The following is a 20,885-nucleotide window of genomic DNA, read 5'->3' as shown; positions in this document are numbered from 1 at the left end:
GACGACTAAAATTCATCGGACCTGTAGATTTATTAAGACATAATTACTATTATTTTCTTTTTCTGCAAGGTGAAAGTATCACCACTCTAAAAGCTTCAAATAGATGTTTTTTATCCAAACATCTGTGCTTGTGCATTAGTTTACAGCAGGGGGCAGTCACACTTTACAAATTGTACTTGACAACACCAGAAATGCAGATTTTCAAAAAATGCTCTTGCATCACCAGGTATGAGACAGAAGGCAACTCATTAACAAGACATTTTCTTTTATTCAATAAATAATTTACATTATAAACATTGGCGTGTGGCACCACATTTGCTCTACATACAAACACAGTTTGATCTTTCTGGCATCTCTCATTCAGCTATTTTTTATTCTTTTCTACCATTACAAGTCTGAGAGCCTCTATTCACAAGTTCAAACGAAACAAGAGCTAAATGAAAACATAAAGTGCTTTTAACTCAAAAACACGAACACCCCAGAACATTTTCCTACATTCCCTTTTTAGAGGTGTTAGGTTTTACTTGGTCTGCAACCAACTAAGAGTGATGACAACCTAACCAGGATTTTATCACTGCCTCAGACAGAACTGCACAAAGACTAGGTGTGCATGTGTGTGTGAGAATGATCATTATATAATTACCAACAATATTCTGTTTTGTGGTGTTCATGTTTTTGCAAAATCCCTTTTCAAATAAAAAAGGTTCACATTCACCAAAACATCTGATATACAAAAACTGTAGTGATAAATTTCAAACACAACTGGTAATATACAAATTTAACTCAACAACTCACAAAACATATATACAATCTCACATTACACATGTAGAACCATATACTGTAAAACTCACAATACAAATTACATCTATTAACACAAGATTCAACATTACAATCGTTTGTAAGATTTTTTTTTGTCAAACTGCACCAACACATATTCCAATAGCAGTAGTAAGGCCTGCCAAATACTTCAGTGTAAGGATATATGACCATAAAACCTTGCCCAAGAAGTAATAGTATCTAAGAGGATGACTACTACATTACCAGATACTGTAGTTGAGAGCCAAAGTTCAAATGGAAACCTCCCTCAGCAGGGAGCGTTATTATAAAACACAAGAAAAGCAATGGTGAAACTGCAACAGAGACGAATGCTGCTCTTACAGTGTATGCACGTCACTGTAGTTTTTGCGAGAGCTTTTTGGCCTTTCTGCTTACCACAAATTCACCCACAAAGATAACTTATATACATACAATTAAGAATCCCCAAATGCAAGTCCGCTAAATAGACTGAAAGATGAAAATTCGGTTGTTTAGGAAATTGTTGGCACAAGGGCTTGTTCTTTGGCAATGACTTAAGCCATGAATTCACATCTACAGACATGTGTGAATCATTTATTCACTAAACCACAGCCAGGTCAGCAGACTGTTGCTCTAAAAAAATGGCTCGTCTGACTAGAGGTGACATCTTAACCACTAGTATCTAAATGACTGGCCAGCATCCCCCACCTTTGCTGGAGACAATTGAGAGTCTTAAAATGGAGCGATTAACATTCACAAAACGCATGAGGAGATCCCTCTCTCGGCCATGAAGTCATAAAGTTGATTAATTGATTGATGATTTTTAGAGGGAATTGAACACTCTGTAAACGTCTCTGCATTCTGGTTGCCCTTATAGCAAAAATTTGTTCTTTGCTTTCCTTTTACAATTACATTCACATTAGTAAACAGTCTTTTTACCAAGATACTCAAAATACCAAAACACCGTCTGATCAACATGTCAGCTCAAACAATGCAGTGAAAGGCTTTACGAATCTGTAATCGACATACAGATGAAAGGAGAGAAGTACGTTTTTGCCAGTTCCCTTGGGATTTGCTACTTGGCAGATGAGAGTCCGTTTTAACTGACCCTGGACCACCATGTCATTTCTATATTAGAATTTCGGGTGCAATATAAAGACATGGGAAATATTTCTCCCATCGGAGGTTTGTTTTCCCATTTCCGAGGAGAGTACTCACGCACCCTCTAACACACACTTAACCACAGAGGCAGAATTCTGCACACAAATTTGTACAAAGACACACACACACACACACACACACACACAAACACAACCTAACAATATGACCCATTAATCTCCACAGCAGACAACTGGAGACGCTGCTCTGACATCCTTTTGGCTGAGTGCTTCCTCCAAAAGACTCAGGCTTTTCCAGAGCTGGAAACTAATCAAACATGGAGCTGCTTCTGGCCATAGGTTAACAAAAGCCCCTGTCAGGTCCTCCAGCCCAGCCACATGAGCCACAGAGAGCTTCACTGGCTTGGCACCAATGAGGGGATCAGGGGAGGAGGATCAGCAAACTCCTCTTTCTGCAAAAGATCATCTTGTCCGGCTTCCCATAGGCATGCAGCCCCAGTGAGAATGTGGGATTTAATCCCAGCTGGATATCCTGAGCTCTGGGGTAGCTGGGCTCTCTCACCGCTGCTCTCTTCAAAGACCAGTCCTATGAACCAGCTAAATACATGCGATGATAGGTGGGAGCACCGAAAGCTCACCTTGTCACTAGACTGAAGTCAAGACATGACAAAACAACAAAAATGAGACTTAGGGTTGGGACGGCCCCTCTGGCTAGCCACCAGTCACATAAGACAGAACCAGAGCCGTAGACGGGAGCTGATGTACAACACAACAAGGGCGATCTTTAACACTCACTGACAGAAAGAAAATGAACACACTGCTGGAAAACGACTATAGATGAACCGCGCAACACTCAATCCATAACAGGACAGCGAGACAGTTGAGGAGCAAGAGCGAAAGTAAATCTTTCCCCCTTGGTGCCGCGTTACCCGGAAAAGCATCCTTTTCAAAAATGTGATATCTGTTACTGTTTGAGTGGAGCATTTTTACATCCTCAAAGGCGTAGTAGGCTGCCATGGTGAAGTTTATGTCCCCAGAGGAGAGAAGGTCGAACACGCAGGACTGGAAATACAGGTCCTCCACCGGGAGGCGCTCTTTGCACTTGGCCTTGGCGGACTGGTAGGTAAAGCCGTGCGCCTGCGTGGTGCCGCTCCTGGTCCTGCCGAGACCGTGAGCATCCGCTGCGCGCGCCCTGAAGGTCCTGAAGTCGATGCGCTGGTTGGCCGGACAGCCGTGAAGACAGAGGTACAAGTCCTGGTTATCGCCTTCCTCCACAGAGTTCACAACTTCCTCCGGCATCCGCACAGCAAAGGTCAGGTAGCGGCCGACTTGCCGAACCACTATGGTCGTTCCGATGTACCTGGCCTGAATCTCCACATGCTGCCCCGGAACCTTCTCCACCACACGCAGCGTGTTGGCTCCGTGCCGATCCCCACCATTCTTAGAGCCATCTGCAAACGCAGCTGGCAGTTCATCTGTCTCCGCATGGTACATCTTTTGGTCTACACACTCCTGGAAATTCTTGAAGATGATTGTCAGCTTCAGGAGGAGAGAAACACAGAGAAAACTCATTAGCGGGCAGCAAAAATGATCAAATCACTGTAAATATGTCTAATATTCTCAGAAATACAAGTAGACAGCCTATAGATGCTGTGTTTTTCTGGTCAAACACAGAAACCAAGTATAAACTGGAGTAAATGTAAACATCAAATTAAAACATTACTGTTGAACAGGACCCACAAGATAAAACGTACATTTAAAACCAAAAAAACCCATTTTATTAATCGCTATCAACTAGATGTTCATATCTGTGGAGGTTTCGCTGCTTTAATGAGTTAAGGGAAGTCTTTGTACTTCTGCATTTAGAACAAGTTTGTGCAATATGTGCCATCTACCCCACCACCCCACTTAAGTGTCACATTTCAGCTCTGGCTCAACATGGGGGAGGCCAAGGTAAACGCCCTCAAAAAACATGAGTCTCAGCCATGTTAAATCAGGCCTCAGTTTGCAGACACAAAGACGATCCATTCATAGTGCTGAAAAACCTGCCTGTGAACCCCAGAACTATGCTCCAGGGAGTGGCACTGGGCCAGAACAGAGGGATATACTCTGCGGCTAATTAAGTAAGACTGGTCAGTATTCTGCGAGCTTGGTTTCCTCGGGACACCAATGAGCCATTGTCAGAGCAGTGACACCGGGACAGACTAGAGACTCTTGATGTCTGGACACTGGGGACAAACAGAGCAGCATTTCACAGCCAATTCATCTGTTGCTCCAAATCTTTCTCAATCCCCCAAGCCCTGACAGACCACCGTTTTCCACCTATACACTATTTCTTAAGCTTTTTATGAAAACAAATGAACCAAATTGTTTTATCATCCCATCATCTGAAAGAAGGTGGCACTAGCCAGACAGTTTTATTCACTGTAGCGAGAGCAACGTACCAACGCAGAGCTGTGGGAATGCAGATCTTTTACCAGAAGGGCCTTGTTTGCACAGGTGGCATTGGCCGCTGCCTTGTTTTCCCTTTGTCCAGAATCAAGATCTTAAAAAGCTGTCTCATTTCCTTCCAAGAACAGCAATATAAAAATATCATTACTTTAAGTACACTAAAATCCATGAATGCTAAATAGAGCATCATTAAGGAACCTTGATTATAGAAAATTACACTTTCTACAAATGTGATTAAGGACAAAGTGCTCTTATACCTCAGTTAAAATACTGCACTGGGGTGCATAATCATGGCTGCCAAAACTGTACCAAATGTGAACAAACTGTAAGTGAATTTGTCGACCACAAATAGTCCTACTGCTTTGTTTTTGACCTTAAGTTCTACTGAAAGCCATTTCAGGGACAGCCATCCAAGCTGTCCAATGTACCATAAAGCAAAACAATGATAATTTATGAGGTATGTGCTCCAGCTAATGTGGAGAAAATATCTACAGGTTTGTGCATGGCAGGGAACACTTAGCTGAAACAATATTTTTAACCTTACTGTATATAGTATGGGCTGCACACAAAGTAGGTCTAACATCAGTCTTGGCTGTCCAGAGTGGAAAGTGAAAAGGTGTGAGGGCTGGGGCCTTGTGTTAACATTTGATGTAACACTGCTGTTATAATACCAACATATCATTTATAAAGCTTATCAAGATCTTGGGAATTGTTCTGGGTTTGACCTCTTCATCTGTTATGGAACCAATCCAAACATTAACCAGAGTGCACAGTAAAACAGTCCCATGGCAGCGCTCACAACTCTGACCACATGAAAGATGATAAGAGTCCTGCATACCCAAGTATAACTTAAGGATATTTTGATGCAACACTGTGACATATTTCCTTATAATACATTTATGGACCCAAGACTAAAACTATAACTAAAAAGGTGCAAACAACTCACTTTCTCTTTTTGGATAGAATTACAGTTATGGTGGAACATGTAACATCTATACAACAGGGTCGGGGCCATTTATGAACTGAACTGACAATGTATGGTAAATAAATTCCGATTCGATTCCTGGAGTTGGAATTGGAATTACACCCAGCTCTATGAAAACAGAATTGGAATTTAATTGGAATGACATGAAACAGAACTGGTCCATTAAATTCCATGAAATTTGTCAAAGGTTGTCTAGTCAAAAATCAAAATCATATCCATTCATTCATAATGTATGTGTTACGATTACATGTTCTGCATCAAATAGCACCTGAAATGTACCTTTAACTTTTTATGATATTCAGTATTGATAATATATAACACTATGTGTAATCTCAGATATGTGGAAAGAAAGAACATGGAATTTCACTAAATCAAATTAAACTTCCTGAAATTCCAATTCGATTCCAATTTTGTTTCATGTAGGTTTTTTCAAATTCCAATTCCTCAGATGAATTGGAATTGATGAGTTAATTCACAAATGTGCCCCAACGCTGCTGCACAACATACAAAACATGCACATAGGCAGAATGTAAAGATCCCCACCTTGCTGGTGGCGGTAGCTGGAGAGCCCGGGACGACAGGAGTGTTGGTCACCTGGACCGACAGGTATTTGTTGTGGATGAGCGGCCAGGCTCCTTCCACCTTGCAGGTCTGGAAATCATCGCCGAAGGTTCGGAGGTGCGGGTCTCCGAAGAAGCCGCAGTGGGTGTAGTTAGGTGGGGCGGTGTGACGCGGGAGACTGCGCTCATAGTGGCACACTTCCGGCCCGTCGGAGCGCTCCTGGCTGTCAGGCGGGAGCTGCGGGGGCGGATGCTGAGCTGGGGTGCGGGCACGCGGCTGCGAGGTAGGCCCCTCCTTGGAGCAGTTGTGCTGGCTCATCAGATCCTCTATGCCATGCTGGGCCGAGTGGTACGCCAGGTCACCCCTGCAAGTACGGGCGGTCCGGCGTACACAGCTGTTATACGCCCGCAGCGCTGTACAAAACTCCTCCTCCGGTCCAGTGGTTGAGGTGGAGGCCCAAAATTCGGAGTTACACTTGAGGATCTTGCACTGCAGACTCACTGTCAGGGAGAGAAAGACACCGTTAGGACACAAGAAGCAAACTGGAGACTACAATATCATAATGTCCTGCATTTATCCAGAAACATGAGTAAAGGTGTAAATACGCTTTGGCTTGTTATTGCCACTTGTTTATTGCTATGAATTTACACATTACTTACACTAAAGACAATAACCAAGAATGAAATCTTACCAACTAATCGTAATGATACCCAATAACCCCCGTGATTTTACGTGCAGTAGTGGCAGGAAGTAACTTTAATTTTCATCCTGCATCTATTCCTGTTATAGTACCAGTTAGTGCCGATACTGGGCTTATTTGCGAACAGTATAATGATAAAACACCAATTCTAATCATTTGCCAAATATTGTGTTTTTGTCATATTTGGCTACATAACAGCACTACCAATTGTGCAAATCTTCATAGCAGTGATCCACCACTGCTTAAAAAAAAGACACTATTGTATGCTGCTGCCATGTGCTGTCTAAGCCCCCGAAAAAAAGGACAAAAATCATCTGTATTGTTTACGTCCTACGTTTAAACACTTAAAATGAGCAGGATCTCATAGAGAAAATGTCTCCAGGACCAGAGGGAAAAGCAGAAAACAGGTCTCGCCCTTCCTCAGGTCAACCTGGATATAAGGTAAACCCCTCTGTTTATTGTAGAAGGTGGTACCAAAGAGCTCTGCCATTTTCAATTAGACAGTGCTTCTGGAAGAGGTGGCAAAAATGCCATTTGGCCTCATCTATACCTTTAGTGATAATAAATGTCTGAGTGACTCTCCAAACAATGCATGACTGTACATTGCCGCCTCCTGTTTTAAAGCCATACCCGGCCAACTCTCACACAAATGTTCTTCAAACATTTCTCTGCGCCCTGTTGCGACACCGTGTTTGACTAGGATTACCCGGGACCAATAAAGCATTCATCTGAAAGGGCTGGGAGAAGTTTCACCAGGCATCTCGAGGGGTAGCTAGCGATATCAACACTTTGAAGTCACACTTTGAACAATATCCTCCTGATAGCTTCACCGCAGCTCTTTCCAACCCCCACACCTCTCCATTTACCAGCCATCTGATAGACGGCAATAAACTAATCTAAATCTCAGCTATCAGCGCATTATCACTTTGTTGTTTGACGGTAAGTGACTTGAGAGGGAAAACGATAAGGCTTTGCCAAATGCGCCAATCGAGCTCAATGAGGTGTTCCCACTGGAAAAAGTAGGTTACTATAATAATCCTATAGTCATTTTAGAAGGATACTATACAAAACCACCGGTTCCTATAGGAATATTATAGCTATACCATATGAGATTAAAAAAAACCAACATCAATCTAAACTCACCACCTGCACGTTTCTAAGGGAATATGATGGTGATTTTTTTTTTGTTAATGTCCTTAAAATGTGTTAAATAGTTTATAAACAATCAGCTGCCACAGACTGTCAACAGTGTGATGTTGGCAGGGGTTTTAAACTTCCCGAGAGCATTTCAGGATCGGGCACATTAATTGGAATGCAAACCACAGTCCTTACAAATATAAGCATACTTGTCTTTCAAATTTGCACCAATGAAAACACCTCGAAATGCAATTTGCCTGCTTGTCTGGAAAACAAATTAAAGGATAAAAAAGGAGTAATTTCAACGAGCTGGTGTGAAATGTTCAGGCAGGCATCCCCCCCCCCCATCCCCCAAACAAAACAAGGTTTGAGGAGCTGGAGCGTCTCGTAAAAACACCTCCATTTCATTTGTCATTCTCACTGAAGGGGTTTTCTCGATATTGTTAGGCTCATCTACTGACTAAACCTACAGTAAAATACTCAATTACATACAAAGGCAACCCCTTTTTAAACCTTCAAACCTTTTTGTTTTTACATCTTTTCCAAACCTTCAACAGGTCTGCACGGCAACACTTTAAATCTCTAATCTAGTCGATTATTATTTTATCAGTTTCCCCCTTAACTACAAGATTGAATCTGAAAAGTAAAATAGCGAGATATTTAGCTTTTCTACCACTTTGGGTACTTCTGCGGCAGTCACACCGCATTATTTAGTTTATACTTCCAATGCGGTTTGGTCTAGTATCATTAAAATATTTAGTAGTAGCCTACATTGGCCATTGGAAGTGATAAACAAAAATAAACCAAACCTGGCAGCTTTACTTTCCACGGCGAAGGTGGAAAGGTACATAGCTTACTTCTAGGTACGTGTAGCCGTGCATGCTGGAGCTAAAGGTTTGACAAAGGCTTAAAAAAAAAAGTTTCAAGATTTATAAACGTTACCCTGTTGTAAAAAAAAAAAAAGTATTCAGTTGCCGCGGATTTGCCTATCGCACGGTGAGTAGTAACATGCATCTTACCAGAGGGGAAGAGTGAGAGAAACACCGCGATGATTTTGCACACTTCAAGCGCCGAGGGTCTTGCTCTTTTCCCCATAACCATCCATCCAGCTCGGGGTCGCACTTCGCTCCTCTCCCTGGTCAAACCGGATTAAGGAAGGACAGAGAAGAGTTAGGGGCCAGCAGCTGTTAATGTGAAACACGGAGTCCTCCTCGGAGGGAAAACAGTACAGAACAGTCCAGTGAGAGGTCCGGGTCCCGGTGAAGCCGCTCCTGTCCTCTCATCCCTACTTGGTATGAAGTTGCGCTGTTGTTTTGCCCTCTTCGGTATGAGACTAACTCAATACAACCGAGCTACAATGCTGAGCAAACAGCAAAAGCAAGGCAATCGATCTTCCTTTTAGGGAGTGTCAAGAAGGTGCAGCCTATAGGCCTGCTAAACAGACTGAACCAATCAGGGACGGCTGTTCTGCCCTTAAACCCCCCTTCTCAGTTTCAAATTACATCTCAATGTGCAGACTTGTTCGACGGCGGAGTCTTTTCGACCCACAAAGTGGTTGTCCACAACGCCGAGGAAGAAAATGTTTGATTTGCTGCTAAGATCATAACTTCACTGCGGGGAAGCTTAGAAAGGAAAACACTGTGCACCTTCCACTGAGCAGCGTGTGTCCATTACTCAGACTAACAGAGGAATAATATCACCTATAGAGACAAACTGACCAGCTATACACTGCTGCAAAGAATAAACTAAGATTATACTGTTGAAGAAAACAACCAGTAGAAGCAAAAAGCATTTTTATTCTCAGAAAAGTATTAATTTAGGATTTCCTCCCTTAAAAGACTCTATCTTGATGTAACTTAAAACAGTTCTATACTACTTACTATACAAATGTATGCCATAAAGATTTATGTCAGCCTAAAATGGTGGGTAAACTATTCCCCAAATTAAAAGGCAGGTTTACCCTCCACTATGTAACCTAGTAGTGTAGCAGAAGAGCAGACTATGATCCTGTCTTCTAAAAGATATAATCCCACCTAGCTTCACTCCTTTTCTCTTTGAATTGTACAAATGAAATATTGCTGATGTATTTTTATTGTCATTTAAACCAAAATATGACTAGACTGATGGCTGCATACACTGATTGAGCCTGACTGTATTTTTCCAGAGTGCGGTGAATGTCTTTGTGATTGCTGTCCCTCTTATGGATGATGGATATGTTCAAGTATAATGAGGTCTGAGCCTACACATGTTTTCAACAGGGGTGGCCCTATAGAGACTGGTTTCTAGATATAATACAGCAATTCACATCTGAAATTAATGACTTCAGCTGAAAGGGTTGGCCGCTTGGTAATATAATTTGATGAATTGTGGGAAATTTTGGGGTATTAGGAACTAGAATATCGACATAGAAGTAGACCCAGAAAGAAATTTGTCCAGACACAGATATCATCAAATATGTCTCATTGCATGTTGAGTCTCATGTTTCCATGGATTGTTGGTCAGAAAAAGCTCAGGATGAGTGTCAGCCATCTTTACTTTCACATCAAATTGGAAAATATATGGTGCAGAAATACACTGGACATCTTCACCTTCACTGTCACCTGTTGCACCAGTGACTTTTCACACAAAGGTACAATGTGTTTGCATATTGTTTACTCTCAAGATGCAAATATAGATCCATCTTTTTTATCATTTCACAATATGAACTTGCCCTGTTCTGAATTAGAAATAGCAGGTTATTCTGATCAGAAAGCCTATGATATTATCACTTGGACTAATCTGAATCCTCACCTTTATAGCCAACCAACATTAAATTAATGACCTTTTCTGAGCAATAGCCTATTCTAATCAAGTGTTTTCTAATAGCTATGTCAATTTTGGATGATAGCATGAGTGATTGATTGATCAAAAGATTGGTTGATTGTTTTTTGTGACTGGTTTTTGTATTTGGTGTTTTACAGATACCAGTTCTTTAAGTCAGCATTAACTGATAAGGCAAACATATATGATCAGGAAATTAAACAAAGAAAAACAACGGTCTTCAACAAAGGAAGGGAAACATCATCAGACCATGTGCTCCACAGGCTATAACAGGTAGAAGCAGCATCACACAACACCAAGCATCTTCATAAATCCAGTGGGAATATTGCAGGATTTTGTCAATCACATTTTATGCTGTGCTGTTTCAAATCAATGACATCACCTGTCAAGCCTGTTGTTTAAAGTAGGGCTATACATTATAATAAGCACAGTAGGCTATCGACATTAGAATACATTTTGATGTAATGCAAGCTAGTAGCTGGACATTAGGCCTACTTTTCCTTTATGAAGTGTTACAATTGTATACAGTACATTATCTCTGTATCTGTCTTGACAGTCTGGGAGGATTCATCCTCTTTTCCAACAGATGGCGCTTGTTATGAGCTCTAATATGAAACCTCAAATCATGACACAAACGCACATGGCATTAGTGGGCATTCAGGACAAGTAAACCTGTCATTAAATTTGCGCGTTGCGGACAGGTCTGCTAACCTAATTGCTGCTGTTATGCAATTAGGATGTAAAAGGTGCAAATCAGCAGGCGGGTGGATCCAGGCGCATTTTGCCCTGTCACTGCACTGACACTGTTTCCATTTCAAATCAAAGTAGCCTCAACAATTAGTGAGGCGGTTCTGGTTTGTCTCCAGTAGCTCTAATGAATGATGACAATATGATAAATAAAAACCCGAATTACATGTCGAGCTAAATGACATGAATCTGTAGCCTATATATCAATAGGCTGTCCTTCATATCGGTATTTTGAATGCATCTCATGTCATATCCTTTGAAAACCTGATAAGTCATCTGACGAATTAGGTATTCAACTGGAATATATCAGATTCACAGGTTTTCTACCAGTTTATGCAGCCTTGTCTGACACCAACAAATAGATTAAGTTGGATTCTTTATTTCGCAGGGAACATGACCTGTAGTCGCCTATAGAAACCACCCGGACCGTACTGATGGGTGAAAAGGAGACATATGGGGCGCAGACACCAGTTTGAAAGCCCAGGAAGCAACGCGAAAACTGACTGTCACGTGCGAAAAAAATTAACGCCTCGGAACTAAACTAATGTTAGCTTTCAGATAAAACAAAAGAGTCAAGAGCAAACTAACCTTTGCGACTGCATGGGCTCTTCGCGTCTGGAGTCCTGCAGGAACCAGAGGACAGCGAACAGGAGCGAGAGGAAGCGGACTCCTAAATCTCCTCAAAACACAGTAATCCAAAACAAAACGCACTCATTGTTTTCCTGAGTGTAAAACGTGTCAATCTATACATGGTGTCCGCCGAGGGTCTCAAAGTAGCCTGGTTATAATCTGCAGTGAAATGAAAGTGATTTCTTTTTTTAGTTCATATCCATTTACAGCCTGTCTACCCCTCTCTACCCGGTGGAGTCAGATCTTTCCAGCCATTGCTCAACTCATTTGACTATTCAGTCGATCGCAAAGAGGAAAACATAGATTAAGTCCAGTAATTGCTCTCATCCAGGCGTTTATTCCGGCTCTCCAAATTGTTGGTTGTGGTCGACGTCGGGAGAAAAAGCCCGCAGGGCAAAGCTGCTGCTGCTGCTGCTGCTGCTGCGTACAGCCCGATCCCTTGTCTGGATGTTGTGAAATGGCTAGTTAGAAAGTGTGAGAGAGACAATGATCGGCTCTGCATGACGCCTCCGGGACCCCAAATCTTTCCTGGAACCCCATTTTCAACCCATTTTGAAACTGCTCAACGCGCTTTGGGGTGGAGGGGAGGCTCCTCAAATTAGGTTTACCACTGCCTCAGCTGCACTGCAAAACATAACCCATTTCAACAAGTTATTTAAGACATATTGACTCATACAATCTTATTTTTCTTAACACAAGTGAAAGGAAATCTGTTTTCTTTTTTCTTGAAGCAAGCTCATTTTCTTAATTGGCCTTAATTCTGCATTGTTTCAAGATACTGACACTTGTTTCTACAGGATTTCAGTCAAATGAAACAGCATTGGATACAAGTGGAATTATCTCACCCCACTGTTCCCAGAGAAATAAGATTGAATTGAATAGGAACTGAATTTGAGACTAAATGACTTGTTATTGACTTGACATGCTAGTCCTATAAAAGATTCAACTCAATACTCCTCCATGTTCACACTGCTGTACAATTTTGTGACGCTGATTGCCAGCAAGCCGGGCTCGTGTAAGACCCATTACACACTTGAAATAACCTTTATCCATCATCTCAGCAAATCATTGGTTGGAAAAAAGACAAATCCATAATAATTATGATTAAATGGAGGATCAGATGGGCAAACATTTTGCAGAGGGAGGAGGGGGAATACTCAAAGGCAGAGAGGGCTGCATGGAGGCTGCACCTGTGTTTTAGGATCAGGCTGCAGGAAAACACCACCCCCTCCAGCTTAAGCTACATGGACAGCCTCAACTCCTTACAGCAGAATTGGCTCTCACTGCTCCAGTTTCCCTCTGATCAGGAAAATCCATCACACAGGAGAATGCGGAGACAAATCTCACTGAGGCAGTGTAGGACGGCCGATTAAACTGCTGCATTTTCTTACCGCTGCGCTTCTAATTAACACCGTGATCCAGCAGAGATGCAGGGAAAAGAGGCAGTTAACACACTCTGTAATGAGCCTGTGTGTTCACCTGCTATTAAAAGCTGGTGCATTGATGGGTTTTAGACAGTTTAAAACATGGAGACGTGTCAGAATGGAGTAGCTGTTATTTTACGTAGCTACTGTCACATTTCACCGTCCTTTTGTCTATCCAGCAAGAACCTGACCCTTGTAATACACTCATTTACTGTCTCAGCCCAGACCTTCCCTCCACAGATGGCCATTGAGAAGCAGCATATTTTACATTGATGTAACAGAAACACATGAAAGGCCGACACCCCAGTGTGAGAAGAATGGTTTTTAGAGGTGCCGGATGCTGGCCCCATCTCAAACACAGCTGGTGATCATGTTGCCTAGCTGAAGTAATATGGTAAGTTAACACATCGGGTGTAGCAGCATTTAGCCGGCTCCGCTTTACATATCAGTGGACTGCTAACACGCTTTGATTTTCGATGATGGGGCAGAGACGCGGTTCAGTTTATATTTCATTTTACAGAACAAATCAACAACAATCGGCCGTGTAACTATTATTGCCCCAAATGAAAGGAGCAATCAGTAATACTGCTCCCCTTGGGCTGCTGTGATTTCTTCTAAATCTTACCTTCACTACTGAATTCTGACACCAGGGATTTCATTAAGTATGATTCGGCCCATTATATCAAATCTGGTAAACACAGACTGCCATAAAGCCTCGGCAAATAAAACAGAAACTGGAGATGGAAATGGGATGCTGAGAAGAAATCTGGCAGAGAGCAGAATATTCCACTATGATAGCCGTGTAAAATAGATCACAAGCCCTTGATACTGGCAGGAACATTTATTTTTCAATTTCTTGATAGAGAAAGAATGGTGTCCAAAAAAAAGACTTACTGATTTACTGTATGAGCTCATGATAGCACAATGAATTCCACTTAAGACGAACTTTGCCGACACACAGGATTATAGGAAATTGCTGCAAGGATTCTGCAATGATTTATTATACCAAAGAAGTTTGTTGCAGATCGCAATTGCAGAACAATCCTCCAGGTCTTGCCACATTATCTGGTTAGTTGGATTGCCTCAGATCATCACATGCTATACTTCCCCACTGTAAGATCAGAAGTTCAATGGCGATGATTAGACACATTTTTGTTAAGAGGCAATAGTGATTTCAGCTGACCATCTTCTTATCAGCTTCTGTTCCCATTGTTTACATTCTCAGCCATTGCTTTGCTTTTGCTTTGAGGGCATTCAAGGTTTGTGTGCAAGGAAAAGAAAATTATGTTATTGGAAAACTTGAGGTGAAATCTTCCATCTCGAACGACATCAGTGAGGAGGTCAGCAACTTGTCATATATTGTGAGTGCATGATACTATGAAGGACTGCGTGCCTATTGTGTGAGAACCTGGTCAGAGACTGTAGTATAGCTGAGTAACAGTCAGACATGGATTAGTAAACATCATATGTTGCTGCTGACCTTCCCACCGCTGCCTTCTGAACTCCCCCAGCATAACAATTAGCTTGTCACAGTGAGTTGTGCCTGTTTTTTCGGAGGTGTCACGCAGCATTTTGCCGACACACTTCAGAAAGATTTGACAGGGCCGCTTGAGATACACACACCTCCTCCTGTGATCATTGTGTCGGCTGAAATAAATATGTTAATTTATCTCACACCGTTTAAAAAGATTATCCCTCCTCGTGTGGACTCGATGAAAAATTCATAAACTTAATCTACAACAACAGGTGATTACAATTGCATTTACAAAAGCTAAATTTATTCTCCTCGCAAATACAGAGAGAACAATACTGTTTATTCATCTCTTTAAAGGGACAATTCAAGTTTTTAAGACGCCTGTCTGATTCATCATGAAGTGTTTGTGCTTGTAGTTATTTTTGGCTTTTGAGATTTTTGCAGAAGTGAATTGCTTTTATTAGCTATGCAAGTGCAAGTCAAGAAGGCAAAACAAAATTTCATGACTGTTTCACAACAGAGTTTACTACATACTGTGGAAGGGTTCAAATGTGATTTTTCAAAGAGAGGGTTCTGCTCTGTTGACTTAAAACACGACTGCTAATAACTCCTAACTGCTTCTAGTAACAATGGTGCTAATGTTTTTTTGGCTGGTTCATGACTTGGATAAATCAGACAGGCTTCTTACACACCTGAGATATTCCTTCAACCTCCATACACCATAAACCCTGACCTCAGTAAGGAGTAATCTCTAATGATCTCTATGCAAAATTATTCTGTTGTGGTCACTGGTTTCTGTTCCCCCAAAATCACATGTGAGGTTCTTGTGAGGCAAAAAAAGAAAAGAAAAAGAAAGTTGAGAGTGTTAGCTTTAGATCCATAGGTAAGATCAGAAATTATAATGACCACTAACAAATATTCAAGGAGATTCAAGGAGTCACTGTGATCACCTTAGTGTAGATGTGGACATTCTAATTCTTGGTGGTGTCCCTCTATTTGGAGTATTGGTATTGCTGCACACTAAGACGGGGTATTTTGAATAAAAAAATTCTAGATTTGGTGCAGCAGGTATGCTTTAAGTGCAACAGTGTTAAAATGGAAGTTTTATTACTGCTTAAGGTTTCTCTTTTCCAAGACAAGGACAGTTGACCAACACAAATCCCTCGGTATTCAGCGAACACACAGACCGACTAAGATGTATGTTCTGTGCGCATGATTGGCATTTAAAAAGAGGGGAGGGCACATCCGACATCACTGTCATTGGCATTAAGATGTGTGTGTGAATTCAAAAAAATCTATTAACTGTGTGGGCCGGGCACTGTGTGGAATTACTGCCATAGCCAGTAGCCTAACAATGTGAATGCAGGAAGCTTGCAAATTGGCCTCTGCTTGCGCACAGGGGAATGGGCTTGAATGTGTAAACCCTCATTACAGAATCTACTTTCTCATTTTAGGCAGGAGAGGTGAGTGTTTTTTTTTCAAAAGCCACACTGCGATCCAGTGAGAATTATGCGCACTGTTTAATTCTAGACATGGACCATACTAGACAGCGTGTGTATAGACTGCAAGAATAATTAGCTCCGCCGCTAAACAGGAACGATCAGAATGAATGACACAACATATCAAGCCAAATTACCGAGAAGAACATTAGTGAATGAATGAACTGTTTTAGACCATGAATGATCATCAGCATTTTGCACCTGACAGGAACACTGTAATTCTATGAGACGTGTTGGTGAGCAGCCATGCTTCCATTAGCATGCAAGATCCTATAAATGTGCGCTAGAAAACTGAGGCTTATCTCAATAACACAGCTGCCTTTTTAATTTCCTGCTGCTAAAGTTTCTCACAAAAAGACAATCTAAATATTCAGTGTATGAATATAAAATTAGATGAGGTTTTACTTTGCACTGTGTGAAATGCCTGCGCAGCAATTTAATAATTTCTAGTAATTCACAACAGAACAGTCTCAGAAATAATGAACAATATTGGCATTATGCTCATCTTTGTCTCTATTGTCGTGGAAACGGTCATTAATAATATTAAAGAGTCCGCACACCGCTTGGCTCCCATCAGTGCTATTTATTGCACCGATGAAAGTGACGTTTCAGACTAGAAGCTCTTCATCTGACTTGAACGAGACCGTAGGAACAGTCATCGCCATTTTTTGTTTTGCATTTTACACAAGAGAAACAGGTGTAAGAGACTACATCATTTTGAACAACGTTAATAATTCTCAGTAAATTAGTTGTGAAATCAGCAATTATCAACAGACTCCTTGAATTATTATTATCATATCGAGGCTAACAGCGATCCAGTTCTTTATTGGGAAACCCATCAGATGTTTCAGTGAGACAGAGAGTGCTTACTAACTGTATTACCAACAGTCTTTTCAGTATGTGTGCAGCTCAAACCATTGTATTTCTCAATATGCTAAAACTGTCTACAACACAAGAAAAGTCCCTTTGCCTTTGAATAGCTTCCTATCAGAACCATTATTTCCGCTGGTGTCTAAACTCTGCTCATCCATCCTTGACTAATGTAAATGCAGAATCTCAGCTGAACAATTTGTATTATTTGCATTTAAAGGTGAATGCTACCAGTGTCTGGGGCTTTGGCATTGGGAAAATAAGCAGCCAGTCTGAATTCTTTCTCCCTTTTATGTCTTTGCTTCTTCTGCCTGGCTGTTGAACTTTACTAGTGTCCTGTAGTGTCGTCCTGTATGCACAGCTGCAGGGGCTGCGTCCTGCCCTTCCTTTTGTCCCATCTTGTCACAATAGCTGCAGCAAAAAGCTCAAGTTATTGCAGCTGCAAGCGAATTATCAGCAGCCCAAAATCACTTTGCAGCTTTCGTGCTCCGGCGATAGTGGGAAACATGGTTTAAGGCTGTTTGTGTAATCAGGCTGAATCCTCAAGCAGCACGGCCATCTTTTATCGCATTAACAAGGTAAAAGTACACCGTTTTTCTAGCATTTTTTTGCTGTTGCCTATAAGAAACTTACTTGGCTTTTATCATATGAAGCAACCCACACAGCGCTTGGAAAAAACATCACAAGACTGAGACACCAAATAGACCAGCCAGTAGACTTTTCGCACTATTGCTATTTTAATGGATCACCTGATTAATCTTCAATTTGGCCCCTCTCTGGGAGAGGTAACAGCTACTTGGACTACATATTAGCTTTCAAATTCCTCAGTTAACCATATCCTTACAATTTAGAAGGAATAGTTTACTAAAATAATCAAGATAGCTGTAAACAAATCCCACAACTCTCTCTGTTTCATATTTTAATACAGTTATTCCTTTCAAATTGTCATTATTTTGAACAGATATGATCATTATTGGATGTACAAATATGGACCCATTCCTACGGATTTATCTCTGCATGCTAGATTTCATATGCAATATAGATTTGAGCTCATTTCTGAGCCTTTAAACCAATATCATGGGTCAATTGCTTGATAAAAGTTTAGAGCATTCTATCCAGCAGTATAATTTTATCCTCAGTCAATGGAGGGAAATTAATTTGCAATTCTAAGGCCTTGAAATAAGATAATTTCCATGCTGAAATATTTATAGTCTCCTTAAAACTGTTGAAGTGTGGAATGCTGTGGTGGCTGAAAGAACAGATTAATTTGAAACTCATTAAGATGTATGGTATCTCTTCAACGGGCCAAAGAGGAGCTGTTTCCCATTAGATGCTCCCAAACATTTGGAAATACTTCTAGTATTGTATCTACGACAGCGGTGCCACGGCACTATATGTGATACATGCTCATATCCCTCTGCAGCCATGTAGTCCACTCCATCTCTATAAAGTGTGCTGTGGTTCATTAATGAGCCGTGGAAATGTCAACGCTCGGGGTTCAGATTAATTAAACAGCCCACAGACGTCTAATTACAGGAAAATGACTTACAGATATCCCCAACCCTCTGAGACAATAGACCTCTCCTCTGGGCTAAATGATGCTGTTATTGATCGTTATAAGTAAAATGATACTGTAATTTCTCTATCTCGGCTATATTGCAATGGAACCCAATTAATTGAATCAGACCCTGAAAAGGAAAAAAAAAGAAGTGGTGCTGAACAAGCTATAAAGGTTTGATTTGTTATGTAGATGTCTTTGCTCGGGGATTATAGTTAATATGCAATGAGGTTAATTAAAAGTAAATTGAGTGGGTGTGGAGCCTGCTGTCACAGTTCTGCAGTCTGGACCTGCCCTAGCAGAGGGAGAGGAGATGAGGTCTGGTGTTTGGTCAGGTGCTGAGCAGTGGATTGATGATGGAGGCTGTTGATGTTTAACTGACGGCTCTTTGTGGCGCAGAGGCAGCACCTCACACAGTGTGGCTCTCTGAAAAGTTGTGAAACAGGAGGAGACTCAAGCTCCAAAAAATCCCAATGCCAGAGCCAAAATAACATCAATGAGTCATAGTTGCCTTTAGGCTACGCTGACTTTATCTCCTCTGTCTCAACATGCAGGCTGGTCCTCTCACCAGGAACTTTAATTAAAGCTAGTGTAGGAGTCGCCACATATTTAGCCTCATCATACTGTGTCTCACTGTACAACAAAAAATAGAAGAGAAATGTCTGTTGTCTTCCATTCCCCTCACTCCCCTAAATTATACAGAGATATATATAAACAATATATAGCTCTAGTTATGTGTCGAGATTTATACTTGACTGGTAGAAAGCATTTATTCAGATAAGGTGCCACCGCTGTGTTATGCAGCAGGAATTACATTAGCAAAAGTTTTCCTGCATTGCCCTGCAGTGTGACAGTTAAGTTACATTTTATCTGGGTAAAATGTGAAAGTGAATGGTGAGATGAAAAAAAGTTTTCAAGAGTAGGCTAATATAGGGAAAGTCTGGTACAGTCTGTATGTCTCTACTTGCCCATGTATTATCTACATTTCCTCATTTGCCAATCAAAGCAAACTGAAAAAGAGAGATACCTTTGGTCGATAAAAATTCTTTAATATGACAAACCACACAGACAAAATAGGTTACTTCTTTTGAAAGAAACATTGTGCATAGCTATCATGCGTCCTGCTTTCAACATGTTGTCTTTTCTGTACAGAATAGCAGTCTATAAACACCAACACTCTCAGTGAATGTAACACTATTCTTGTCAATGTAACTGTCAGGGCATGTACTGTAAATCACCTACACTTTTGGCTGCAAAAAGAACCAAACATAGAGCAATCTCAATGGATAGCATTTCAGTGCTCAGAGAATTCAGTGGTTAAAAGGAGCACTAAGCCCAGCACTAAGGACAGATACTACAGGGGGAAATATGTTAATGTGCTGCTCTTAAACAGCATGCACCTTTTTTGACCTGTGCAACCAGTGGTTTGCTCCGGAGACTTCCCATCTGCTACACGGCAAGCTGAGATAGCTAAGATGGCTGCCAAATTAGATTGAGGGTAGAAAAAGAGAAGGCTTAGGCCAAAAAGGCATGTAGATACAGTACTTGAGAATATCCATGACAGACACCTATGATATCCCTGGACCCGCACCATCGACACAATCTGAATGAGTAGAGGCCTCTCGTTGAAGAAGTACAACCACTTCAAATGGTGTTAATGTCACTAGTAGGGAAAACTTTTGCAATTATACTGTTCTTGTTTCAAGAGCCAAGTGCACAGATTCCAAAGTTCCAACCAAGGAAACAAAATTTCCCCTCAAACCTTAGTTGACAGATCTTTGCTAGTGGGAGAGCCCAAGGCTCCCTGTGTATGAGCTGTGTCGCTGCCTCTTGTGAGTCTGCTAGAGGAACCAAGCCATCCACTTAGCACATGGTTATTATGCCCAGTCCTCTGATAGGAGCTAGAGCTGCCTCTTCACCTTTAGTGGAGGTGTGAGCAGCCAGAGAGAGGCTGAACAGTGGCACTTTGTACTTGTAAGCTGCACATTTGAAGGCAAACCTGAGGTATTTTCTGTGTTACAGCTGAATAGGAATGTGAAAACAAGGTCTTCTACGTTTATGAATGTAACCAAATAAAATGTCCCTGGGAGTCAGAGGCAAGACTGGGGAGGTAAAA

The 20,885-nt window shown here is 41.3% G+C and overlaps 1 protein-coding gene across 1 annotated transcript; it reads right to left on the bottom strand.

Annotated features, from left to right (window-relative positions):
• Nucleotides 1-75: 75 nt before the first annotated feature.
• Nucleotides 76-12,161, bottom strand: LOC139665213 (repulsive guidance molecule A-like). The gene is made up of 4 exons (XM_071544202.1): nucleotides 11,903-12,161; nucleotides 8,767-8,882; nucleotides 5,893-6,410; nucleotides 76-3,452 (listed from the first exon to the last, which is right to left on the bottom strand). The coding sequence occupies exons 1-4, from the start codon at nucleotides 11,914-11,916 to the stop codon at nucleotides 2,745-2,747; spliced, it is 1,356 nt and encodes a 451-aa protein (XP_071400303.1). The 5' UTR covers nucleotides 11,917-12,161; the 3' UTR covers nucleotides 76-2,744.
• Nucleotides 12,162-20,885: the final 8,724 nt, after the last annotated feature.

This window comes from Centroberyx affinis, unplaced genomic scaffold, assembly GCF_046629955.1.
Source record: "Centroberyx affinis isolate AG114_WGS23_722 - 3 ecotype Tasmania unplaced genomic scaffold, CSIRO-AGI_Caff_v1 ptg004486l_1, whole genome shotgun sequence".
NCBI lineage: Eukaryota > Metazoa > Chordata > Actinopteri > Beryciformes > Berycidae > Centroberyx > Centroberyx affinis.
Note: the sequence above shows the minus strand (reverse complement) of the source record. Positions and strands in the feature narration are given on the sequence as shown.

Excerpts from the sequence above, each read along its gene's own strand:
- LOC139665213 (XM_071544202.1), bottom strand. Across the intron at positions 6,411-8,766 it reads TCTCTCACTCTTCCCCTCTG|TGAGTCTGCAGTGCAAGATC; the intron begins GTAAGATGCATG and ends TCTCCCTGACAG. Across the intron at positions 3,453-5,892 it reads CAGCTACCGCCACCAGCAAG|CTGACAATCATCTTCAAGAA; the intron begins GTGGGGATCTTT and ends CTCCTCCTGAAG.